Below are 24,526 nucleotides of genomic sequence, written 5' to 3' on the forward strand. Positions count from 1 at the left end.
AATCTTGGCTCACTGTAACCTCCACCTCCCAGGTTCAAGCAATTCTCCTGCCTCAGCTTCCTGAGTAGTTGGGATTATAGGTGCCTGCCACCACTCCCAGCTAATTTTTGTATTTTTAGTAAGGATGGGGTTTCATCATGTTAGTCAGGCTGGTCTTGAACTCCTGGCCTCGTGATCCTCCTGCCTTGGCCTCCCAAAGTGCTGGGATTATAGGCATAAGCCACTGCGCCCGGCCTCTACCTTCTTTTCTACAGAAGTACCTAGATGGACTGGGATCACAGCTCTTTGGGAGGCCGAGGCAGGAGGATCACTTGAGCCCAGGAGTTTGAGACCAGCCTGGGAACAAGGCAAAACCCCATCTCTACAAAAAAAAGAAAATTAAGAAAAATTAGCTGGGAGTGGTGGCATGGTGTCTGTAGTCCCAGCTACTTAGGAGGCTGAGGTAGGAGGATCACTTGGGTCCAGAAGGCCTGGCTGCAGTGAGCCACAATTGCACCACTGCATTTCAGCCTGGGTGACAGAGTGACACCATCTCAAAAACCAAACCAAAACAAAACAAAACCAAACACTCCACCTCCTTTTATACAGAAGTACCTATGTGGCAGGCCAGTTCTCACTAACCTAGGCCTCCATAACAACTGTTTCAGTACTGTGTATTTAAGTTAAATATTAAAAGCCAGTGCTCTTATACAAAGGCTGGGATATAACAAAAGCCCACCAAGAGTTTTACTGAGGCCCTTCCTGGGCCTCAAAGCATGACAAAATAACAAAGGAAGTTTTAGGAAGACGCATTTAGGATTAAAGAAGTTTTATTGTGGGTCTGAAGAAACTCCCCAGACCTCCACAAACAAGTTTATCAAGGGGGGGTGTTGGGCTGAAGGAACTCCCCAAACCTCTGTGATTTAGCTGGAGACAAGGTAAGGGTAATAGCCCCAGCACCTGGACCTATTTAAATAAATTTACTGAGACTCTAGAGGAAGGTCTTCAGGACTCAGACCTTAGTTATAGATGAAGAGAAGTTAATCTCGTATGTCTTTAGATGAATGCACACTTACACATAGACATATATATAGCTTACAAGGTATATCAGCTCTGGAAAACTTTGTAATCTTGAGTTGGTCTGGCAATAATTTCCAGGCCTTCTCCCTATAACTGGTTGCAGAAATAAATACTCTCTTCCTCCTCAGCTCATCTGCATCTCATTACTGGACCATGAAAACTAGCAGGCCAACCCTCAGTTTGGTCTGGGAATACCTAGGTGGGACAGACACAATGGGGCTCATGCTTGTAATACCAGCAGTTTGGGAGGCTGAAGCAGGAGGATTGATTGAGGCCAGATGTTAGAGACCAGCCTGGGCAATATAGACCCTGTCTCTACAAAAAAAAATTTTAAAAAATACAAAGAAGTATCTACATGGTTACTACTATCTAAATTGAGTATTATTTGTACATTAGATTAATGACTTTTTAATATTGTATTTCAGCTATGACCACCAAAGATTATCCATCACTGTGGGGCTTTGGAACAACAAAAGCATTTAAAATTCCCATTGAACATCTGGATTTCAAATACATTGAAAAATGTTCAGATGTTAAACATCTGGAAAAAATTCTTTGTGTGCTCAGGTAAGCATTTAAAAATCATTTCATATTTTAGTATGACAACTTTAATTATCTTGTTGTTGCCTTCTAAAAGTAAAAGCTACATTGGAAATATTGCAGAAGGCCGGGTACAGTGGCTCACGCCCGTAATCCCAGAGCTTTCGGAGGCTGAGGCGGGTAGATCATGAGGTCAGGAGATCGAGGCCATCCCGGCCAACATGGTGAAACCCCCATCTCTACTAAAATACAAAAAATTAGCCAGGTGTGGCAGCATGAGCCTGTAGTCCCAGCTACTCAGGAGGCTGGGGCAAGGGAATTGCTTGAACCTGGGCGGTGGAGGTTGCAGTGAGCCAAGATCTCGCGTCACTGCACTCCAGCCTGGCGACAGAGCAAGACTCCATCTTAAAAAAAAAAAAAGAAATACTGCAGAAAATTCTCAAATATTGAGATTGTTGTTTTTGACCATGCAAGGTAGGTCCCAAAATAGTGGTTTTGATTCTGTGGTTAGTTTGGAGAGTTCCACCTACGTCTACTGCCAGCATGAGACTTAGGCTAATTAGTATCCAGGAGAGCATTTTTCTTGCCTTCTCTACATTTTCTAGGAGAAAGTAAAGTAGCTGTGAAAACAGCTGTTAGGGTGGGGTGTGGTGGCTCATGCCTGTAACCCCAGCACTTTGGGAGGCCGAAGCAGGTGGATCATTTGAGCTCGGGTGTTCGAGACCAGCCTGGGCAGCAGAGTGAAATCCTATTTCTACAAAAAAAAAACAAAAATTGTCTGAGCCTGTAGTCCCAGCTACTCAGAAGGCTGAGGTGGGAGGATTGCTTGGGCCTTAGAGGCTTTAGGCTTTAGTGATCCCTGGTTGTGCCACTGCACTCTAGCCTCCAGCCTGGGTGACAGAGTCTCAACAAAAAACAAAAGCTATTAGAAGCTAAGCTTATCTCACCAGCCTAGGCTGATCAAGTTATTTGGCACTTTCCCACTTCATATCACCTGACAACAAAGGAAGGTGACCCACTGCACACTGATTACATAGCGGGTGGTGGGGAGGCCTGAAGGTAGTAACAGAAGGCAGGGAATTAGGGCCTTTTCAGGGTAGAGCCTCATTCTAGTGACTGTCCAACTGAAAATACATCAAATGTGGTTGTGAAAAACTCACATTTGAGGGTCCTATTCCCAGTGATTCTGCTTTAAGAAATCTGGGGTATGGCCCGGGAACATGTGGAGCTGGCTGATTGATATGCAGGTGTTCAAGGAACCCACTTAAGAAACAACACTGTCCTGAGGAGTACCAACCTGTGACACCTCTTTTGGATTTCTTTTTTTTTTTTTTAAGACTGGATTGCACTGTGTTGCCCAGGCTGATGTCAAACTCCTCCTGCTTTGGCCTCCCAAAGAGTTGAGGCCTCTTTTGGATCTCTTGAACTATTTTCCTTTGGAGACCAGAGTTCGATTGCAGAAGATGCTTGTGGAGCATGAGCTACTTTCCAGGACATCTAGTATTCCTATTGCTCTGGGTGGCTCTTATTTCTCTATCCCTCCTTATCACTGGGTTCTTTCCTTTTTCTCTTTCATCACCTTTGGCTTCCTGTTTTCCTTGTTGGTCCCCAGCCAAATGCTGATGTAATGACATCATCATTTTTGGAATGGAAAGTAAAAAATCAATAATATCAATTGTTCCTCCCCCCTTTTTTTTTTAGCAGAATATTATCATGTATGCTTGGCCAAGGACTGATAAATAAAAATAAAAAGTTTATTGGATGAAACAGTTGGAAAGCTACAGTTATAATAATATTGGTTCCAAGAAATTCTATGAATAGTCTAATTCAGTTATAATGTATTGAACTTTGAATTGTTTTTTAAAATTTAATTTGGAAATAAAATTTGTTTATATTTTTCTAGAAATGTAAGAGCGAACAGACCTACAAGAGAATGGAAAAAGACTGATTTTTCTTAAAAATAAAAGGAACAGATGTCTCCATTTTACTCTCTAAGGAAGGAATTCTGTTCCTTGAGTGGTTGAATTTCAGGGTGTTTTGTTTAAGCTGTTTATCTGCCATTTTCTTCCTACCTCTTTGAAAAAAAAAATTAAACTGTAAACAGAAACTCTTTGTTAAAAGAAAGCTCAAATTCTCTTTCTGCCAGTCACTAATATTGAACTTAAGAGTTTAATATCATGTACAAAATGAACATATGAACATACACATGTTGAAGAGAGGAGAAAATATTCAGCTTTTTTAGATTAAAATTTTGGTTTTTTGGTTGATATTAAACAAATTTATATGATACACAAGGTTTGAAACATAAATGATAAAAATTTTTCTTTTTTTTTTTTTTTTGAGACAGAGTCTTGTTCTGTCACCCAGGCTAGAGTGCAGTGGCAACATCTTGGCTCACTGCAACCTCTGCCTTCTGGGTTCAAGTGATCCTCCTGCCTCAGCCTCCCAAAGTGCTAGGAATACAGGCCTGGGTTATAGTACCTAGCCTGATAAAAATTAAATATAGTTAACTCTTCATTGATATTTATTGACTTCATCATAAGCTATGTATTTAAAAACCGAACTATGAGTCTGCAAACCAGATGCTATCAAGCAAATTGCCATTCATGATCCGTAATTCTTTTTATATTTTTAACTCGAACATGTAAGATTCAGTAAATTTTAATGTTTCAAATGTTTTCCAATAAATTATTTATTTATTAAAATTATTTATTTCCAATAAATAATTTTCCAAAAAATTATCAGAAGCTCTCAGTTATGAAACAGTCAGATAATCCATTTACCCCAAATGAACTACCTGTTTGTGTGTGAGGTAGCAATCTTCTGTAACTGCAGTACCCTTCATTCATAAGCATTCTCTCTTCACATGAGGAGTACAGACAACAAAAAGGGACAGATGAGTCACCCTTCATTATTGATTGACTCTTGGTGTTTTCATAGTGTGTTAAATGCCTGATTTCAATTTTTCAACAACAAAAAATACCAGTATTTATTCTGAAAGGTAATTGTATGTTCCATGCAGCTGATATTAACAACTTCCATCATGATCTCTGGGAATAATTTGCAGTTCTGAATCATGTTTTAGAAAAACATTTCCAGTGGTCTGTGCAGGATTTGTTCCATTCCATCATGGGTAATAACTGCACTTACTGCAGCAGGAACTTGAAATTCTTCTGTTGCAAACTTTAAGACTGCTGTGAAAGGTGTACTTTCAGGAACAGTATAGCAGCCTCGGGTCAGACGTCAGCATGATCTTAAAGGAAACCTTCGAAATGGTGGTGCCAGGATGAACTAGAACCCATGTCAACTCCACAGAGTAGCCCCATTTCCACAGGGCCGGGGACCACCCCGCCCCACTCAGCCTTATTCCATTTTTAAAGTGTGTGATGAAAATTGGTTTCTTTGGAGTTCCTTTTTTTTCTTGTATCATTCCATAGATTAGCAGGTGAAAATGGAGAATGTGCGGGTTTAGGAAGGAGACTGGGCAGCCAACAGTCCAGCTTTCAACGTTGTGCAGCCCCTGAGATCTCCACAGAACCTCTGGGCTCCATGGAACACAGCTTGCAAACTGCTGGTCTAGATGATCCTAAATAAGGTGCTGACTCTAAAACTTACATTTTTTTTAAGGTCTGGTGAGGAAGGATATTATCCTGAACTTACAGAATTTTGTGAAAAGCACCTTCGAGCCTTGGCTCCTGAAAGTAGAGCTTTGAGGAAAGATAAGCCAGCAGCAACAGCAGCCAGTTTTACAGCTGAAGAATGGGAAAAAATTGATGGTGATATAAAGGTATAAAGTAATACCAATTTTCTGTAGATATTGTTGAGACATTGCATATATGCTTACTTCACTTATCTGAAATCCTCAGCTTCTTGTTTGTCAGTAAAGGGCTTTTTAGTGGCACTTAGGCAGGATTGGTCACTTTTTACACCTGGGGAACATTGCAAATTTGTGTGTGTCTGCACGTCCATACAGGTGTGTATTTAAATTGGCTGAATAATATTCTGTCCTATTTTTTAAAAACCTATGATTTGATCAGCTTCAATAAATAGTGCTGTATAAACAAACATGTTTGTTTGTGATTTATTTATTTATTTTGAGACAGAGTCTTGCTTTGTTGCCCAGATTGGAGGGCAGTGGTGATATCTCGGCTCACTGCAACCTCTGCCTCCCAGGTTCAAATGCTTCTCCCGCCTCAGCCTCCTTAGTGGTTGGGATTACAGGTGGCTGCCACCACGCCCAGCTAATTTTTGTAATTTTAGTAGAGATGAGGTTTCACCATGTTACCCAGACTGTTCTCGAACTCCTGACCTCAGATGATCTACCCACTTTGGCCTCCCAAAGTGCTGGGATTTGTAATTTTTTTGCACCTCCCTGATTATTTCCTCAGAATAAATAATTAGAATTCAAATTGCTTGGCAGGTGTGGTCACTTACACCACCTGTAATCCCAGCACTTTGGGAGGCTGAAGCAGAAGGATCACTTCAGGCCAGGAGTTTGAGACCATCCCGGGCAATGTAGTCAGAGCTGTTTCTACAAAAATAAGCTGGACATGGTGGCAGGTGCCTGTAGTCCCAGCCATTCAGGAGGCTGAGACAGGAGGATCGCTTTATCCTGGGAGATTGAGGCTGCAGTGAGCTGTGATGGTGCCACTGCACTCTGGCCTGGAAGACAGAGTGAAACCCTGTCTAAAAAAATAAAAAACAAGAGAGAGATACAAAACTTTAAATTGTTTGATCAAAGGATTTGAATGTTTTTAAGGCTTTTCAAACATATTTCTGTGTTCTCTGAAAAGTTGTACCTTCATACACCACCCTCAACGGTATGTAAGAATGTCCAAGCCAGGTACAGTGGTGTGTGCCTGTAGTCCCAGTTACCCAGGGAGGATTGCTTGAACCCAAGACTTTGAGGCCAGCCTAGACAATACAGAGAGACCTGATATCTTTATTTAAAAAAAAAAAAAAAGAGAGAGAGAATGATGCCCATTTTTGGGTATTCTTAGCTGGATACTGTAATCATTTTTAGACAATTGAATAGTAGAAAAAAATGGTAGTACAGTAATGCTTTCATATCTTTGGAGCATACATTCCAAGACCCCCCCATGGATGCCTAAAACTGCAGATAGTACTGAAGCCTAAATATACTGTGTTTTTTCCTATACATACATATCTATGATAAAGTTTAACTTATAAATTAGGCACAGTAAGAGATTAACAATAACTAAAAAACAACAAGCATAAAAACATACTGTTTTAAGAGTTATGTGAATATGAGCTCTCTCTCTTTCTCTCAAAATACCTTACTATATTTTACTCACCTATTTTTCGACTGCAGTTGACTGTGGGTAACTGACACCACAGAAAGCAAAATTACAGGTAAGGACAGGGCTATCGTAGCATATTTTTTGATTACTAATAAAGTTGAGTTATTTTTCATGGATCTGTCACTTAAATTTCTTAAATATTTACAGACTTCTTTTAATCAATTTTATTGAGGTATAATTTACATTCCATAAAAATTACCTGCTTTGTAATGTACATTTCACTGAGTTTTGACAAACGGATATGATACAGAACATTTCCATCGCCTCTAAAAGTTTTCTCTTGCCCACCTGTGGTCAGTGTAGACCCACTGCCTGGTACCTGGCAACCACAATAGTTTTGCTTTTTCTAGACTTGCATTTAAATCTTATCATACAGTATGTTATCGAGTGCCTGCGTGTCTTCTTTCACTTATATAATGCTTTTGAGATTCATCTATGCTGTTCCATATGTCCATAGTTCACTCCTTTGAGTTACTGAGTAGTATTGAATTGTATGAATACCCTATAGTTTGTTTACCCACTTACCTTTGATAAGACCCCCAGTGGATGCCTAAAACCTACTTAATACTGAGTCTTAAATATACTATGTTTAAACTGCCAAAATGTTTTCCAACGTAGCTATACCATTGTGTGGTCCTGAACAGCGATATATAAAATTTCCAGCTGCTTTACATCCTGGTCAGCACACAGTATGGTCAGTTTTGTTAGTTTTAGCCATCCTACCAGGTATCTTATTATGGTTTTAATTTGCATATCTCTAATGCCTAAGATACTGTCTTTTCACGTAACTTCTATTGTGAAGTGTCTTTAAATCCTTTGCCTGCTAAAAAAATAAATTGCATTGTTTGTGTTCTTATTGAGTTGCCAAATATTTGTTCTTTATTAGAGGTATTGCTCCATTGCCCAGGCTGGAATGCAGTGGTACCATCATGGCTCACTGCGGCCTTGACCTCCCAGACTCAAGAGATGCTCCCACTTCTGCCTCCAGAGTAGCTGGGACCACACATCTGTACCACCATGCCTGGCTAATTTTTTTTTAAATTGTTTGCGGCAACTGGGTTTCACTGTGTTGTCCAGGCTATTCTTGAACTCCTGAGCTCAAATGATCCTGCTGCTTTGGCCCCTCAAAGAGCTGGGATTACAGGCATGAGCCACTATGCCTAGCCATCTTTTCAATTTATTTTTAACACTATCTTTGGAAGAGTAAAACTTTTAACTTTTGATGAAATCCTTTTTTGTACGTTGTTGGGGCTTTTGTGTTTTATCTAAGAAATCTTTATTTAATAGGACCTCTAAGTTTTCTCCCAGAAAGTCTGTAGTTTTAACTCTTACATCTAGGTCTATAATCAGTTGTAATTTTCATATTGGTGTTTGAACAAAAAGTGTTCAAGCACCGTTTAATAAAATATTATCTTTGAATTTCTTGGTACCATTGTCAAAAATCAGTTGACAAAAGCTGGGTGTGGTAGCACATGCCTGTAGTCCCAGCTACTCATGAGGCTGAGATGAGGGAATCACTTGAGCCCAGGAGTTTTAGGCTATCATGCACTATTTCCAAGCCTGTAAATAGCTGCTTAACTCTAGGCTAGACAACATAGCAAGACCTCATCTCTAAAAAATCTCTTTAAAAAAATCAATCGGGCTGAGCACAGTGGCTCACACCTGTAATTCCAGCACTTTGGGAGGCTAAGGTGGGTGGATCACTTGAGGTCAGGAGTTCAAGACCAGCCTGGCCAACATGATAAAACCTCATCTCTACTAAATACTAAAAATTAGCTGGGTATGGTGGCATGTGCCTGTAGTCCCAGCTACTCAGGAGGCTGAGGCACAAGAATTGCTTGAACCCAAAAGGCAGAGGTTTCAGTGAGCTGAGATGGCACCACTATACTCCAGCCTGGACAACAGAGCAAGACTGTCTCAAAAAAGAAAAAAGAATCAATTTCCAGCCTGGACAACAGAGCAAGACTGTCTCAAAAAAGAAAAAAGAATCAATTGACCTTATGTGTGGGTCTATTTCTGACTCCCTCAGTTATGTTTCATTATTTTATTTTTAATATTTATTTTATGTTTTTTGATGAGCAAGGCTACTCCATAAGCAGTCTATTTTAAATGTCCATCTTTGCTCCATTACCATCTTGTCTTGATTGTAATAGTTTTACAGTAACTCTTGAAATCTTACTGTAATAAGAGGCTGGAGGTAATGCAAGTCTTCCACTTTTGTTCTTTTTAAAAATTGTTTTGGCTATCCTATGTCTTTTGCTTATTACCAAATAACTTGCTTGTGTTTGGATTGGGATTATGTTGAATTTATGGATCAATTTTGGAAGAACTGACATTTTAACAATACTGGGGTTTCAGATCCATGAACATTTTATATTTCTTCATTCATTTAAGTCTTCAATTTTTTTTTACAGCAATGTCTTATAGTTTTGAGAATATAGTTCTTGCATATTTTTGCTAAACTTATTCCTAAGCATTACATATAGCTCAGGCTATTGTAAATGTTAATATTTTTGTAATTTCAATTTTTTGCTCAACCTGTCACCTCAGTTATGAAATTTTGTTTTTTTCATTGTAGTGAAATACATATTACATAAAAATCATTATCTTAACCAGTTTTAAGCGTACAGTTCAATAGTGTTAAGCATATTCACATGGTCATGCAACCACTCTTCAGAACTTTTTCATCCTGCAGAACAAATGCTATACTCATTAAACAACAACTCCCCATTATTTTTCCCTGTTCCCCTATGCCCTAGAAACCATCATTCTATTTCTGTTCCTATAAGTTTGTCTACTCTAGACACCTAATTTTAATTTCAATTTTTAATTATGCAAGTTTGTATTTATCTGATTGCTTTTTCATACTGACTTCATTTCCTGAAATTTTGTTAAATTCATGGATTAGTTCTAGGAATGTTTGTGTAGATTTATTGGATTTTCTACCTGCAAGATCATGCCATCTGTGAAAAATGAGAGATTTGCTTCTTTTCCAGTCTGCTATTTATTTATTTTTTACTTGCCTTATTGAATTGGCTAGAACCTCTAGTAGAGTGTTCAGCAGAAGTGGTAAGAGCAGGTATCCTTGCCTATTTTCCAATCTTACAGGGAAATCATTCTGCCTTTCACTGTGAAATACAATGTTAGCTTTAAATTTTGTGTAGATGCCCTTTATTAAGTTGAAGGAGTTTCCTTCTGTTCCTTGTTTGATGAGAATTTTTATCATGAATGGGTTTTGAACTTTGTAAAATGCTTTTTCTACATTTGAACAGATTATTTTCTTTGTAGCCTGTTAATAGGTTATGTAGATTGTTTTTAAATATTACACCAACCTTACATTCCAGGATAAACTCTACTTGGTCACTATATACCTTTTACAAATATATTCCTGGATTTGATTTGCTGAAATTTTGTGAAGTATTTTTGTGTCTATGATCATGAGAGATACTGGTCAATAGTTTTATTTTCCTGTAATGCCATTGTCTGGTTTTGGTGGCGGGGTAATGCTGGCCTCATAGGAGGAGTTGGGAAGTATTTTCTCTTCTTCTGTTTTCTATAAAAGTTGATATAGAATTGCTATTATTTCTTTCTGAAATGTTTAATTCAATTCACTGTTAATGCTGTATAATCCTGGGGTTTTCTTTGTAGGAAAGATTTTAACTGTGAATTCAATTTTTCAAATAAATACAAGGCTATTCAGGTTATCTTTACAGCTCTCTTTCTCAACAGCCTCCTCCTCTTTGACACTTTTCGCCGGAATCCTCACAGTCTTCGCCTCCCTAAGTTGCAAACTCCGTCTGCTGAATTCATTGAGACCACAGGGTTCTGTCTGAGTACCTTTCCTGTGCTGCAGCCTGGAAACTGTAGACAGTGAGTTGGAGCAAATATAGGGCTCACCTCATTTATTCCCCCTGGTGTCAAGAATCACTGTCCTGTGCCACCTGTTGTCTAGTGTCTGAACACCATCACTCCATATATTTTACTCCGTTTTCTAGAATTTAGGCAAGACGGTAAATCCAGTCTCTGACTCCATTAGGCCACAAGAAGACCCTTTACTGATTTTTCTTTTCCTTTTTTTTTTTTTTTTGTCTGAGAAGGAGTCTCACTTTATCACCCAGGCTGGAATGCAGTGACTCAATCTTGGCTCACTGCAACCTCTGCCTCCCAGGTCTCAAGTGATTCTCCTGCTTCAGCCTCCTGAGTAGCTGGGATTACAGGCGTGTACCACCATGCCCAGCTGATTTTTGTGATTTTTCTATTAATATGTTTCTCATTGTTTTGTAAGAGTTCTGTACTGTATATTGCAAATTTTCCTCTAGCTTGTTGTTTACCTTTTAAATGTCATGTGTGGTGTATTTTATTTTTTAAAATGTTTATGTAATCACATAAAATTTTATTCTCAATTTTATTCTTTAAGATCTTTTCATCAGCTTTTATAGCTAGGAAGGTTTTCTCTCTACCAGATATATATTTACTTATATTTTCTCAGAGTTTCTTCACAGTTTTATTTTGCTTAAGAAATTATTTTTGGGCTGGGCATGAGTGGCTCATGCTTGTAATCCCAGCACTTTGGGAGGCCAAGACAGGTGGATCACCTGAGGTCAGGAGTTGAAGATAAGCCTGGCCAGCATGGTGAAACTCTGTCTCTACTAAAAATACAATCAGCCAGGCATGGTGGTGGACAACTATAATCCCAGGTACTCCAGAGGCTGAGGCATGAGAGAATCACTTGAACCCAGGAGGTGGAGGTTGTAGTGAGCCAAGATCACACCCCTATACTCCAGCCTGGGAGACAGAGCTAGACTCTGTCTAAAAAAAAAAAAAAGAAAAAAATATACACATATAAAAAGCAGATTCTAGAGAACCAGTTTTTTGGTTTACTGTATTTTATTCATATATTTCTGGAGTTGAAAACAATTTTAAAACATCTAGAAACAATGTCGAGGTATATGTATTCTGTAACTTAAAATGCTGCTTTTTAAATGTTCAGCCTTTTCATTTTATTGGCTTGAGTTCAAAAATACAACTAATCTACCAGTCAAAAATAGCACTTTATGCCCAGACATTTTGGCCTTGTTTTCAGGATGTCGATAGCTTGATTTTAGTTGAAGAGCCTACTTTTTTCCCTGTTGTGTGTCTTTGCTCTTCTTGACCACTTCTTTTTTTTTCTTTTGCAATGGGATCTTGCTCTGTCACCCAGGCTGGAGTGCAGTGGCAGAATCATAGCTCACTACAGTCTTGAACTCTTGGGCTCAAGTGATCCTCCTGCCTCGTCCTCCCAAGTAGCTGGGATTACAGGCATTCACCACCATACTCAGCTAATTTTTTTTGTAGAGACTGGGGTGTTGCTATGTTGCCAAGGCTGGGCTAGAACTCCTGTTGGAGTTAGTCTCCAACTAACTTCGTGAGTTAGTCTCCCATTCACTTGCCTTTCTTTCACACTGTTTGCCACTTGTCCCCTTTTCTCCATTCTTTCTTGCTTCCTTCCTTCTCCATAAATCTTCCTCTTGTCTTTTACCTTTCTCACCTTACAGTATTGCTTTTCTTTTTCTTCTCATATTTCTCCTCTTTGCCCCTTTTCACCCTCCCTCCTTTCTATACAGATAGGTCAGATAAATTTAGTTGTTTTTCTTTTGCTGTATCCAAGTGCTTTTAAGAGTGTCTAACAAATGTCTAACAAATGTTAGAACCCTCGATACATATTTTCTGAATTATAAATAATAAAATTTCACAGATAATCTCTTACTCAATTTTTTTTTTCCTGGCACCTGTCACAATTCCAATTAATAAACACTAAGAAGTTATTATATGTCAGACACTGAATCACAAAGATGAAATTAAGACATAGGCCCTGCCCTCAAGGAATTTACAGTATAAGAAGAGAGACTAACAATAGATGGCTTTCAAATCTTTATGCTAATATATTATGGAGGAGAAGCACTTTTAGCCTAACTAAAAAGTTCTGGAAAATCTGGGAAAAGAATGATGAATAAGGTCTTGCACGATAAAAGTAGAAAGGGTGACAACAATGTGTATATATTTAACAAGACTGAACTGTAGACTTAAAAATGGTTAAGATAGCAGATTTTATTATCTCATACATATTTACCATAATTTAAAATAAAAAGTAGGAAATGTATTCTGGATAGTGAGAATGACAGGATCACATCGTCTAAAAAACTGACTCATAGAGAACTATGGTAAATATAGTTGACTCTTAAATAACACAAGGAGTTAGAGGCACTGTCTCCCTACACAGTCAAAATCTACTTACAACTTTTGACTCCCCCAAAACTTAACTACTGATAGTCTATTGTTGACTGAAAGCCTTGCCAATAACATACAGTTAATTAACATATATTTTGTATGTTATACAGATTATATACTGTATTCTTACAATAAAGTAAGCTAGAGAAAAGAAAATCATAATGAAGAGACGATATATTTGCTATGCATTAAGTGGAAGTGGATCATCATAAAGGTCTTTATCCTCATCATCATCACATTAAGTAGGCTGAGGACAAGGAGGCGCAGGAGGAGTTGGTTTTGCTGTCTCAAGCATGGCAGAGATAGAAGAGGTGGAGGAGATGAAAGGAGAGGCAGGTGCACTTGGTGTAACTTTATAGAAAATATAATTTGTCTGACTTTTGCTTTTTCATTTCTCTAAAAATTTTACTATATGGTGCCAATTCTTCCACCATTTTAGTTTTAGCACCCATATCACAGAGGGTAGATGTTGTGAAAGAAGTCAAAAACAGTCTTGAGTAATCAGAGCCCTTCTGCCAGATTGTCTAATGTCCGTTTGCTTTCTGGCATTGCTGCTTCTCTGTCTTCTCATTGTCTTGCACTGGTTCAGAAGCCCTTATCTTCATGAAGTCATCTTCCATTCATTACTGTGGTATGGTGTTTGCACTTGAATTTCTCCAACATCCATATCTTGAAACTTTTTTTGCCATATTCATGATCTCTTTTATGATTTCCTTGATTTGCTCTATTGTAAATTCTATAAAATCCTGGATAACATCTGGGCAATTTTTTTGTAGCAGGGATTTATTGTTTCACGGCTTTTTTTTTTTCTTAGAGATAGGGGTCTTGCCATGTTGCCAGGGCTGGAATGCAGTGGCTATTGACAGGCAGGGTCACAGAGCACAGTACAGCCTCCAGCTCTTGATCTTAAGCAATCCTCTTGCCTCAGCCTCCTGAGTAGCTGGGGCTACAGGTGCATGTGCCACCACTCCTGGCTTAATGGCTTTTTCTATAATAATGATGGCATCTTCAATGGTATAATCATTCTAGACATTTATGATGTTCTATCATGGTTCTCTTCTGTAGTATTGATAATCCTTTCCATAGAGTAGGGCATGTAATGAAGTCCTTAAAGGTCTTTGTGACCCCCGGATCTTGAGGTTGAATTAGAGACGTTGTGTTTGGGAATAAGTAGACGACTTGACCCCTTTGGTCTTGAACTCATGGGGTTCTGGGTGGCCTGCGACATTGTCCAACATCAAAAGAACTTTAAAAAATAGTCCCTTAGTGGCAAGGTACATCCTGACTTCAGGAACAAAGCAGCGATGGAACCAATCCAGAAAAAGGGTCCTTGAACAGACCTTCTTGTACAGCCAAAAGACTGGCAGCTGGTATCTATCTTTTCCCCTCAAGGATTGAAGGTTCGCAGCATTATAGATAAGGTCAGTCTTGATCATAAACCCAACTGCATTTGCACAAATAGTAGAATTTCCCTATCCCTTCTTGCCTTAAATCCTGGTGCTTGCTTCTGTCCCTTACTAATAAATATCCTTTGTGGCATTTTTTCTCCCCCAGAATACAGCACTTTTGTCTACATTAAAAACCTATTCAGGCAGATATTATTTCTCTTTAGTGATTTTCTCAGTGGCGTCTGGAAACTTGTCTGCTGCCTTTTAGTTGGCAGAAGCTGCTTTTCCTGTTCTCTTAATATTTTAAAAGCCAAACCTCCTTCTAAAATTCAAACCATCATTTGCTGGCATTCAATTCTTCAGCTTTAAAGATCCATCATCTTCCTTTTGCTTTAAGTTGTAATATGATGACTTTGCTTTTTCTGGAATTATATTAGAGTCTATAGGAATGTCTTTCTATTTTTTTTTTTTCTTTGTTTCTTTTTTTTGAGACTGAGTCTTGCTCTATCACCCAGGCTGGAGTGCAGTGGCACAATCTTGGCTCACTGCAACCTCCGCCCACAGGTTCAAGCAATTCTCATGCCTCAGCCTCCCTAGTAGCTAAGATTACAGGCACCTGCCACCACACCTGGCTAATTTTGTATTTTTAGTGGAGATGGGGGTTTTACTATTTTGGCCAGGCTGGTCTGGAACTCCTGACCTCAAGTGATCCACCCACTTTGGCCTCCCAAAGTGCTGGGATTACAGGCATGAGCCACCATGCCCAGTCAGGAATATCTTTCTTACATCAATCTTGCTCCCACATGAAGGCTGCATTTTTAATACAAGATAAAAAAGCATTTCACAAGAAGTGCAGTCTTTGCATCTGATGGTGTAGCTGCAGTGATGCAACGATGGGCTCATTAATTTTCTTTTCTTTCTTTTCTTTTTTTTTTTTTTTTTTTTTTTTACGATGGTCCTTAAGCTGGATTCATCTATTTTGAAATGGTGGGCAACTGTAGCTGAAGATCTTAATCTCTGGCACATATCAAGCAATTCAATTTTTCTTGTAAAATCATGTGTTTTCTCTGCTTCTTGGGAGCACTTCCAGGATCATTAGTGACACTTTGTATGGATGTCATGGTGTTATTTAAGGTTTACAGTATTGCACTAAACATCATAAAAATATGTGAGAACTGTGAGAGATCACTTTTCATGGCAAGATGCAATTTACTGGCGAGACAAACTGCTCATGAAGAAATGACTAGTGAGTGTCACAAGGCATTTTAAGCAGATACTTATAACTCTTCAGCTTACCACAATAGCAACAGGAGGTGGCTGTGAAATTATTATAGTATTATAGTGTGTACTACAGTCAGTTTTATGCAGTTATGATTTAATACTGTATCTTTATGTCTTTTACATTTCTCTTTACTGTGAGTGGTGCCAATTATGGTCTGTAAGTGTGTAAGTTTTGATTAGTTTTAACTTTTTATAATTGGTGTATATTTTATGGTAGTAAATGATAAAGTAGACTAGGATCTATATATATTTTATGCATTCATTAAATGCCTAACCTTATCTTAATTTTTTAATATTTCTAGTTCATCTGTTTTTTCAAATTATCATAAATCTCCAAAATTTTTTCCAATATTTTTACTGAAAAAAATCCACATATAAGTGGGCCCATGCAGTTCAAACTCGTATTGTTCAAGGGTCAACTCTAGTTCTTTCTTATACTTGGTTAATTATTTCAAACTATGTATTTACCTTTTTCTCTATTCTCAGAGTTGGGTATCAGAAATTAAGAAAGAAGAACATAAAATGTACTTTCATGAAACCGAGACATTTCCGGCAATGAAAGATAATTTGCCTCCAGTTCGTGGTTCAAACAGCTGTCTTCATGTTGGCAAAGTAGGTCTTTTTGATATCTTTGTGGGTGGAAGTGGGAGAGGATTGTCGTTGTTTATTAAGGGGCAATCTCAGTTTAATTGGAACAGCCTATGTGTGATGTCCTCTAGGAGAGTCAGGAGGTTTTTCAGCTGGCTGGGAACTACTTTAATAGGTTGTATCTCATTACTTGGAGATTAAAATGAAACAGTTTTTTTCTTTGAAGTCTTGTACCTTGGGTTTATTTACACACACATACCCTGTCTCTTCTGTCCAGTTTTGATGAGAGCAAAAGGTCTGATTCAGTGTGTGAAAATTTCAGGGAACAATTGTATATATCCAGTAGGGCTACAGAGGATATATCATATTCCATAATTTAATTATGGATTTAAAATAGTAAACAGATACTTTCAGTACTTATAAATGTCATTCCTCTATTTAGTGCATGTTGTTTTCCCCTTATGCCCATTTCTCTGTGGATGGTCCCTATTTTGTCACATAGACCTCTCCTTTTTAATCCATGGGTTCCATAGAGAAGGGGCCTGTTAAAGTTCCAGGCTCATTCTATTTAACTTTAGATTGAAACTGGGGTTCCTGGCATCCATATGACCCTGTAATTTCTCAGGTGACCCCCCAAGTCTTTTCACTCTAGGTTAACTCATTCTTGTTATTCTCATCTTTTCTTTGAATCAATTTTATTTTAGAAATATCCATGGCCCTTCATCACTCTGCTCTGTGATAATTTGCCTTCTTGGATCTTTGTATTCCTCATTATGAATTATGCAGGTAGCTGGGGTGCACAATAATCCGGTGAGGATGCCACTATCTGCAATCAATGAAATTGTATTTATTGAATAGTCGGCCAGGCACGGTGGCTCACACCTATAATCTCAGCATTTTGGGAGGCCGAGGCAAGTGGATTACTTGAGGCCAGGAGTTTGAGACCAGCATGGCCAACATGGTGAAACCCCATCTCTACTAAAAATACAAAAACATTAGCCAGGCATGGTGGCATGTGCCTGTAATCCCAGCTTCTTGGGAGGCTGAGGCACAAGAATTGCTTAAACCCAGGAGGTGGAGATTGCAGTGAGCTGAGATCGTGCCACTGGCCTCTAGTCTGGGCGACACAGCAAAATTCTGTCTTGGAAAAAAAAAGGCCATGCCCAGTGGCTCACATCTGTAATTCCAATACTTTGGGAAGCCGAGGCAGGCAGATCACTTGAAGTCAAGAGTTCAAGGCCAGCCTGACCAATATGGTGAACCCTGTCTCTACTAAAAATTCAAAAATTTTTAGCTGGCACCTTAATCCCAGCTACTGGGGAGGCTGAGGCAGGGAATTGCTTGAACCCCGGGGGGCGGAGGTTGCAGTGAACTGAGGTCGTACCACTGCACTCCATCCAGCCTGGGTGATAGAGTGAGACTCCATCTCAAAAAAAAAAATATATAAAAGTCCCTGTGTACTAAGACTTTGCTCTGAAAATATAACAATATAACTATGAATAATACTTGGTCATTGCCCTGAAAGAGCAATGGGTAGACAGACTAGTGGTATAGTATGGTCTAGGAAACCCTTGAAGTTCCAGAGATTCTTCCAGGGGGTCCAGAAAGTCAGTGCTATTTTGAAAATAATGCTAATGCTTTGTCCTTGTCACTGTGTTGGTATTTGCACTGAGGATAAAGCTGTTGTTGCCTTAATGTGAAGCAGGGTGGGCAGCACACTGTACATACAGTAAAAATAAATTCCCATTTTACTTAATACCTTTGATAAAATAATAGAATGTTTACTTTGTTAGATCTTGAACATCAAGGATATGTCCTTTTAGTATTTTGTGTGACAAAGTTAGAAGTATGCAGAAAGCATTTCCCTACATAGTGAAATAAGATGGTTATGATATGATGCATAGTCATGTTTTCCTGGAATGCTGTTTTTACTTGAAATAATGGCTGACAAACTATCATTATTCAGACTTGGGATTTTGGCAGGAATTTTGCTGAAAGTGAATGAAGGAGGCCTGTCACTTTAAGGAAAACAACTCACAGTATTTGTTGCCAGTAAGAAAATCTGAGCTTTCAAGTGCAAATTAGGGCCAGGCAAGGGGGTGGGGAGGGGGGGCAGTGGTTCATGGCTGTAATCCCAGTACTTTGGGAGGCCAAGGCGGGTGGATCATTGAGCCCAGGAGTTCAAGGCCTGGGCAATGTAGCAAGACCCCATCTCTACAAAACTTTTTTTTTTTTAATTAGCCTGGTGTGATGGCACATGCCTGTAGTTCTAGTTCCAGCTACTCAGGAGACTGAGGTAAGACGATTGCTAGAACCCTGGAGGCCAAGGCTGCAGTGAGCCATGATGGTACCACTGTACTTCAGTCTGGGGAACAGAGCAAGACCCTGTCTCTAAAAGCAAAGTGCAAATTAGGGCTTTAGGTATTAAATATTTCATATAATATCTAATAATTTAGATATTATGTGTTTCTCAAATATCTGCTTGTGACAGAAAATAGCCCTTAAGGGACATACTTGTCAGAGGACAAAATTACAACAAATTTCAAAATCTGATTGGCTTCTATTAACAATTCATGAATCAGGATGACACCTCCTCTAAAAATTTAGAAAATGTGCTCCAATGGCCATGGCAGAACACCTGGTTTTTATAAGGTAGCTTGAGCAGGGACAAGGAATACAAAAAGTAGACCATTTAACAACAGGTTACTCTGCATTACTTTCCTTATAAAGGTTAAAGAAGAGATTTGGCTGTTATCTCTGTCTCTTGATTTCTCCAGTCAGATAAGCAACTTAGTTTTGCTTTGGTTATGTGGAACTTTAGCACTAGTGACTACATTTTAGATTAGTCTGTTGGGGCCTAGTGCAGGAGCTTAGTCCAAATCAGTGACCTCCTATAAATTTTATTTAACATGTTTGAAAGTCTTTTTTGATGCATTCCATGCAGATATTAACAAATTATGATTTTTTTAATTGTATAATGAAATGTGTGAATATTTGGAAGACCTGTATAACTCCAGTGACCAATAATTTTGAAGAGTGTGAGAGCATCGTTGTAGAAAATAAAAAGTTCTTCTTCAAAGTTTCCCTTCTTGTTAAAGAATAAAAAATAAATATTAGAAATAATAGATTCTTTTATAGACTAACTTCCTTCAAATCCTTCTTGCTTTTTGCTAATAACTTTTTGTTAAGCCCTATCCTACATAGCTGTTAGATATAAAGAAATGAGTACATTCTATGTCCTTGTACTTTAACCAAGATATTTGTTCTGGACATGCTCAGGTATGTCCCAGCTCGCAGCCTATGCCCCTTCCTTATTTGGAAATGTTACTACTTTTCTAAGTTCTTTCACAAGCAACTTACTCTTTTCCTTTGTTCTCCATTGCTCTTACCTATTTAGGAAAGTTTTAAGTTGTTAGCCAATCAGGTTTAGCTTAGACTGCGAGGTCCAGCTCCAACCAATGAAGATAGGACACAGTGGTAAGAACCCAATGCATAAGCAATAAATATTTCTGCCTTTCCTTTGTTCACTGAGCTCCTGTGGCAAGATTGCTGATCAGTAGCAACCTTTCTGCAGAAAGTAAAATTATCTTGCTGAGAAAATTCTTTGTATGAGCACTAGTTCTTCTTTTTGGCACTGAGGAATGAGCATTTCTAACATCAAGATACTGAAAAGTTTGAGCCCCACTGGTGGATCATGACAGTAAATATGCAATGTTATGGGAATAGGTAGAAGGTACATGTTCCAATCTTTCAAAGCCAGGGTGCATTGCCTTCTTAAAATATCCAAATATGATTCTACACATTAGATTTTATCCCATATACTGAGTCCATGTCTTGATACTTTTATTGCTCCACATTCATTTTTTTACTTATTGAAAACTTTTTGCTTCTTTATTCAGTTATAATTGATAAAACTTGCATATATTTATGGTGTGCAATGTAATATTTTGATATATCTACATATTTTGAAATGCTTACTGCAATCAAGCCAATTTGTGTTCATTTCTTGATCCCTAAAGGGGGATATTTTTTGTCAGAGGTAGGTATTTGAGAGCCACATATGAATATTAAATACCCCTAATTTCTTTTCTTTTCTTTTTTTTCTTTTTTTTTTTTTTTGAGATGGAGTCTTGCTCTGTCACCAGGCTAGTCTTGGCTCATTGCAACCTCCACCTCCCAGGTTCAAGCAATTCTCCGGTCTCAGCCTCCTGAAAATTCTCCAGTCTCAGCCTCCTGAATAGCTGGGATTACAGGTGTCCACCACCATGCCCAACTAATTTTTGCATTTTTAGTAGAGATGGGGTTTCGCTATGTTGGCCAGGATGGTCTTGATCTGACTTTGTGATCCACCCACCTTGACCTCGCAAAGTGCTGGGATTATAGGCGTGAACCGTCACGCCTGGCTAAATACCCCTGATTTCTAATCAATGCCCTTTTCAAACTAAATTGTACCACTTGCATTACTTTCCTAGAGCTGCTGTAACACCACAGGAAGTGGTCAGCATAAAACAACAGAAATCTATTGTTTCTCGGTTCTAGGGGCTAGAAGTACAAAGTCAAGGTATTGGCAGGGTCCTCCAAAACCTGAAAGGGAAGATCCTTCCTTGGCTCTTCAAGCCTCTGGTAGCCCCGGCCTTTCTTGGCTTATAGCAGCACAACTCTAAGCTCTATTTTCATTTTCACATGGCTAGCTTCCTTCTATTGGAAGCTCTTCTCCTCTTTTTATAAGGACATAGTCATATTGGATTAGGGCCCACCCTCATGACTTCATCTTAACTTGATTACATTGAAAAGACCTTATTTCCAAATAAGGTCTTATTCACAGGTATCAGGGGTTAGGACTTCATCATATTGTTTTGGGAGACACAATTCAGCCTATAACATCATCTTAGCATTGAGAGCATTGTCTTTATGAGCAGGAAATTGAGTTCAAGCATCAAATGATACTTACTGAGCCTGTAAGGATTCCATAGCATTCCTTTCTATAATGTATATAGTTCCTAGTATTGCTATTAGCAAACCCAAGCCTAATGAGAATGAAGATATGTAATAGTTTAAAAACAAATCAGGACCTACTTTAGTATGATAAATTCTGCTATATTTCCGTTTCCGCAGACTATATAAATATTTTAAAGTTAATATTCCTTAGTACTTCTCTAGCAAAAATTGTACCCTCTCTGGGAGACTGATTATTTGTGAACATTATGACTATTGTTTGCTTTTCTCTCATTCTCTTCCGGTGCAGAACCTGCCCTCTGTTTTCAGCAGTGTGAATGTGGCTACTTTGGGCCACTGTTAGTGCTTGGTCAGGATGGGCCCATGACCCAAGCTGGCCAATCAGTCCTTCCTTGAAATTTCTCTTATTGAAGATAGAAGAGTCACTCTCTTCCTCTGGTGGAGACAGCTGTGAGGTTATAATTCCAGAATGATTGGGGCAATGTTTCCTGCCACATGAAGAAAGCAAGTACCATCAAGGAAAGTGAGATAGAAGATAGAGAGGAGCAGAGACTGGGAGGGGCAAGGAGAGGTGGAGAAAGGGGATAGGGATCCCCTCATCCGGCAGTACCCCTGCCCTTCCACCAGTTTAGTTATATAAGCTGATAATTTCTTTTTTAAATATAATTATTTGTACTGTCATTGCAAACAAAACACTTCTAATATAGCAGTTAATTCTTGTTTCTCCAATGCCTAGGTTTGAAAAGAATGAATCAGAATTTAGTACTTTTTTATTATAAGAAAATCAGTAATAATCATATTCACACGAGTTTTAAAATTATATATATACTTAAAAGCCTATAGATTGTCCCCAGAATTAAAATTAACTTTAAAATTCTTTCTTTTACATGCTGTATATTATTAATAACTATAATGCTGAAGTTATTATAACTTCTAAGGTACCTATTTTTCTTATCCATTCCATTTGTGTATCTTATTTTTTTTGAGACAGAGTCTCACTTTCTCACCCAGGCTGGAGTGTAGTGGCACAATCTTTGCTCACTGCAACCTCCACTTCCCAGGTTCAAGCAATTCTCGTGCCTCAACCTCCAAGTAGCTGGGATTACAGGCATGCACCACCATGCTCAGCTAATTTTTGTATTTTTAGTAGAGACTGGATTTTACCATGTTGGCCAGAGTGGTCTGGAACTCCTGGCCTCAAGTGATCTGTCTACCTCAGCCTCCCAAAGTGCTGGGATTACAGGTGTGAGCCATCACACTCGTCCTCCATTTGTATATCTTAGCCCAATACTTTACATTGCATTTAAAGTAAAACCTGATAATCTTATGTTAAATATGTTTCATAAAATATGATTTTATTCTTTTAGGGAAAATATTCTAAAAGACCAACTAAAAAGAAAACTCCAAGGGATTATGCAGAATGGGATAAGTATGTTTTACCTGTCTTCATATAAAATGTATCACTAAAAAAGTTATCTACCACAAAATACTGCAATAATTTTCTTTTTTTTTTTGAGACGGAGTTTTACTCTTGTTGCCCAGGCTGGAGTGCAATGGCATGATCTTGGCTCACTGCAACCTCTGCCTCCTGAGTTCAAGCAATTCTCCTGAATCAGCCTCCCAAGTAGCTGGGATTACAGGTGTGCACCACCATGCCCAATTAATTTTTGTATTATTAGTAGAAACAGGGTTTTACCATGTTGGTCAGGCTGGTCTCAAACTCCTGACCTCTGGTGATCCACCCACTGTGGCCTCCCAAAGTGCTGGCATTACAGGCATGAGCCACAGTGCGTGCCCTTTTTTTTTTGAAATGGAGTCTTGCTCTGTCACCCAGGCCGAAGTGCAGTGGCACGATCTTGGCTCGCTGCAACCTCTGCCTCCTGAGTTCAAGCAATTCTGCCTCAGACTCCTGAGTAGCTGGAATTATAGACGCCCACCACCACTCACGGCTAATTTTTTATATTTTTAGTAGAGATGGAGTTTCACCATGTTGGCCAGGTTGGTCTTGAACTCCTGACCTCGTGATCTGCCCACCTCGGCCTCCCAAAGTGCTGGGATTACAGACGTGAGCCACCACACCCAGCCAGTAATTTCTTAAGTAATTATTATAAACCTGAACATGTCAAGAATATCGAATTACTTCAATAGAGTACTGAGAATATCTGATCTCACCATTTTTGATGTTTTTTTTAGTACATAAAAAACGAACTACATTCTCTTTTAAAATAAAACCAACCAAAAATAATTAATGTAATTTTTATACCCATACAAACCAAAAGAAAACAAAAATTTGAATTTCAAAGTTCTGATCAGTTTAAATCTGATTAATGTTTAAGTTCTCACTAAATTATAAGTTTTCTTAAGAAAGAACTCAGATGACTCGAACTATAAACTTAGTATGTATTTTTCAATATATGTCCAAAGGCATGGTTGTACAAATATAAGAATATCAATAATAAATTGTTTTCTTGCCTGTACTGTATTTTTTTTTGGTTTTTATTGTTCTTTCATTTAAGATTTGATGTAGAAAAGGAATGTTTAAAAATTGATGAAGATTACAAAGAAAAGACGGCAATAGACAAGTCGTACTTGTCTAAAATTGAGACAAGAATCGAGACAGAAGGTAATCGGAGAAAAAAAATTTAGTCTTTAAAGTTTTTGAATTATAATAAAAACTGTAAACCTAGAAGACATTGTGTTTGAGTGCTGCACAGATTTCCATGAAAAGTTGATGGATTTTCTTCTAGAGTTGATCACTCAACAAATTCGATTCTTTTACCCACCTAATTTTTAAATGTAATAAGAATTTAAAATATAAACCCATTTTTCTTACTGTAATTCATTTGTTTTTAATTTCTTTTTTGCATTCCTCCTTTTCTTCCAAATTCCTCAAATTGTTTTCCTTTTGCTTCAAAACAAAAGATGGGCAGTTTGTTTTTGTTTGTAGTCCATAGATGAATGGCGCCTATGTAAAACAAAATCAATCATTAAAAAATTCTGAATCCTCAAAACTTGTGAATGATTTAAAAAGAAAAACATCCCTAAACTTGGGGAATCTTTTATTTTCTTTTGTTCATTTTATGATTTTTCTCCTTTCTTCTGCTTCTGTTAAAATAAACATTCTTA

The 24,526-nt window shown here is 38.3% G+C and overlaps 1 protein-coding gene and 1 pseudogene across 2 annotated transcripts in view; one reads left to right on the forward strand and one right to left on the reverse strand.

Annotated features, from left to right (window-relative positions):
- Window positions 1-24,526, forward strand: part of SPAG1 (sperm associated antigen 1) — a 75,555-nt gene that overhangs the window by 2,747 nt on the left and 48,282 nt on the right. For both annotated transcript variants that reach the window (XM_017505011.2, XM_037730109.1), the window contains exons 2-6: window positions 1,485-1,626; window positions 5,227-5,386; window positions 16,343-16,468; window positions 22,768-22,829; window positions 23,917-24,023. In XM_017505011.2, coding sequence (XP_017360500.1) covers window positions 1,487-1,626; window positions 5,227-5,386; window positions 16,343-16,468; window positions 22,768-22,829; window positions 23,917-24,023 — 595 coding nt within the window. In that variant the 5' untranslated portion in view covers window positions 1,485-1,486. The remainder of the gene's footprint in view (window positions 1-1,484; window positions 1,627-5,226; window positions 5,387-16,342; window positions 16,469-22,767; window positions 22,830-23,916; window positions 24,024-24,526) is intronic.
- On the reverse strand, window positions 4,159-5,237 carry LOC108286897 (annotated as a pseudogene).

The sequence above is a fragment of the Cebus imitator genome, unplaced genomic scaffold (genome assembly GCF_001604975.1).
Source record: "Cebus imitator isolate Cc_AM_T3 unplaced genomic scaffold, Cebus_imitator-1.0 Scaffold331, whole genome shotgun sequence".
In the NCBI taxonomy this organism is placed as follows: Eukaryota; Metazoa; Chordata; class Mammalia; order Primates; family Cebidae; genus Cebus; species Cebus imitator.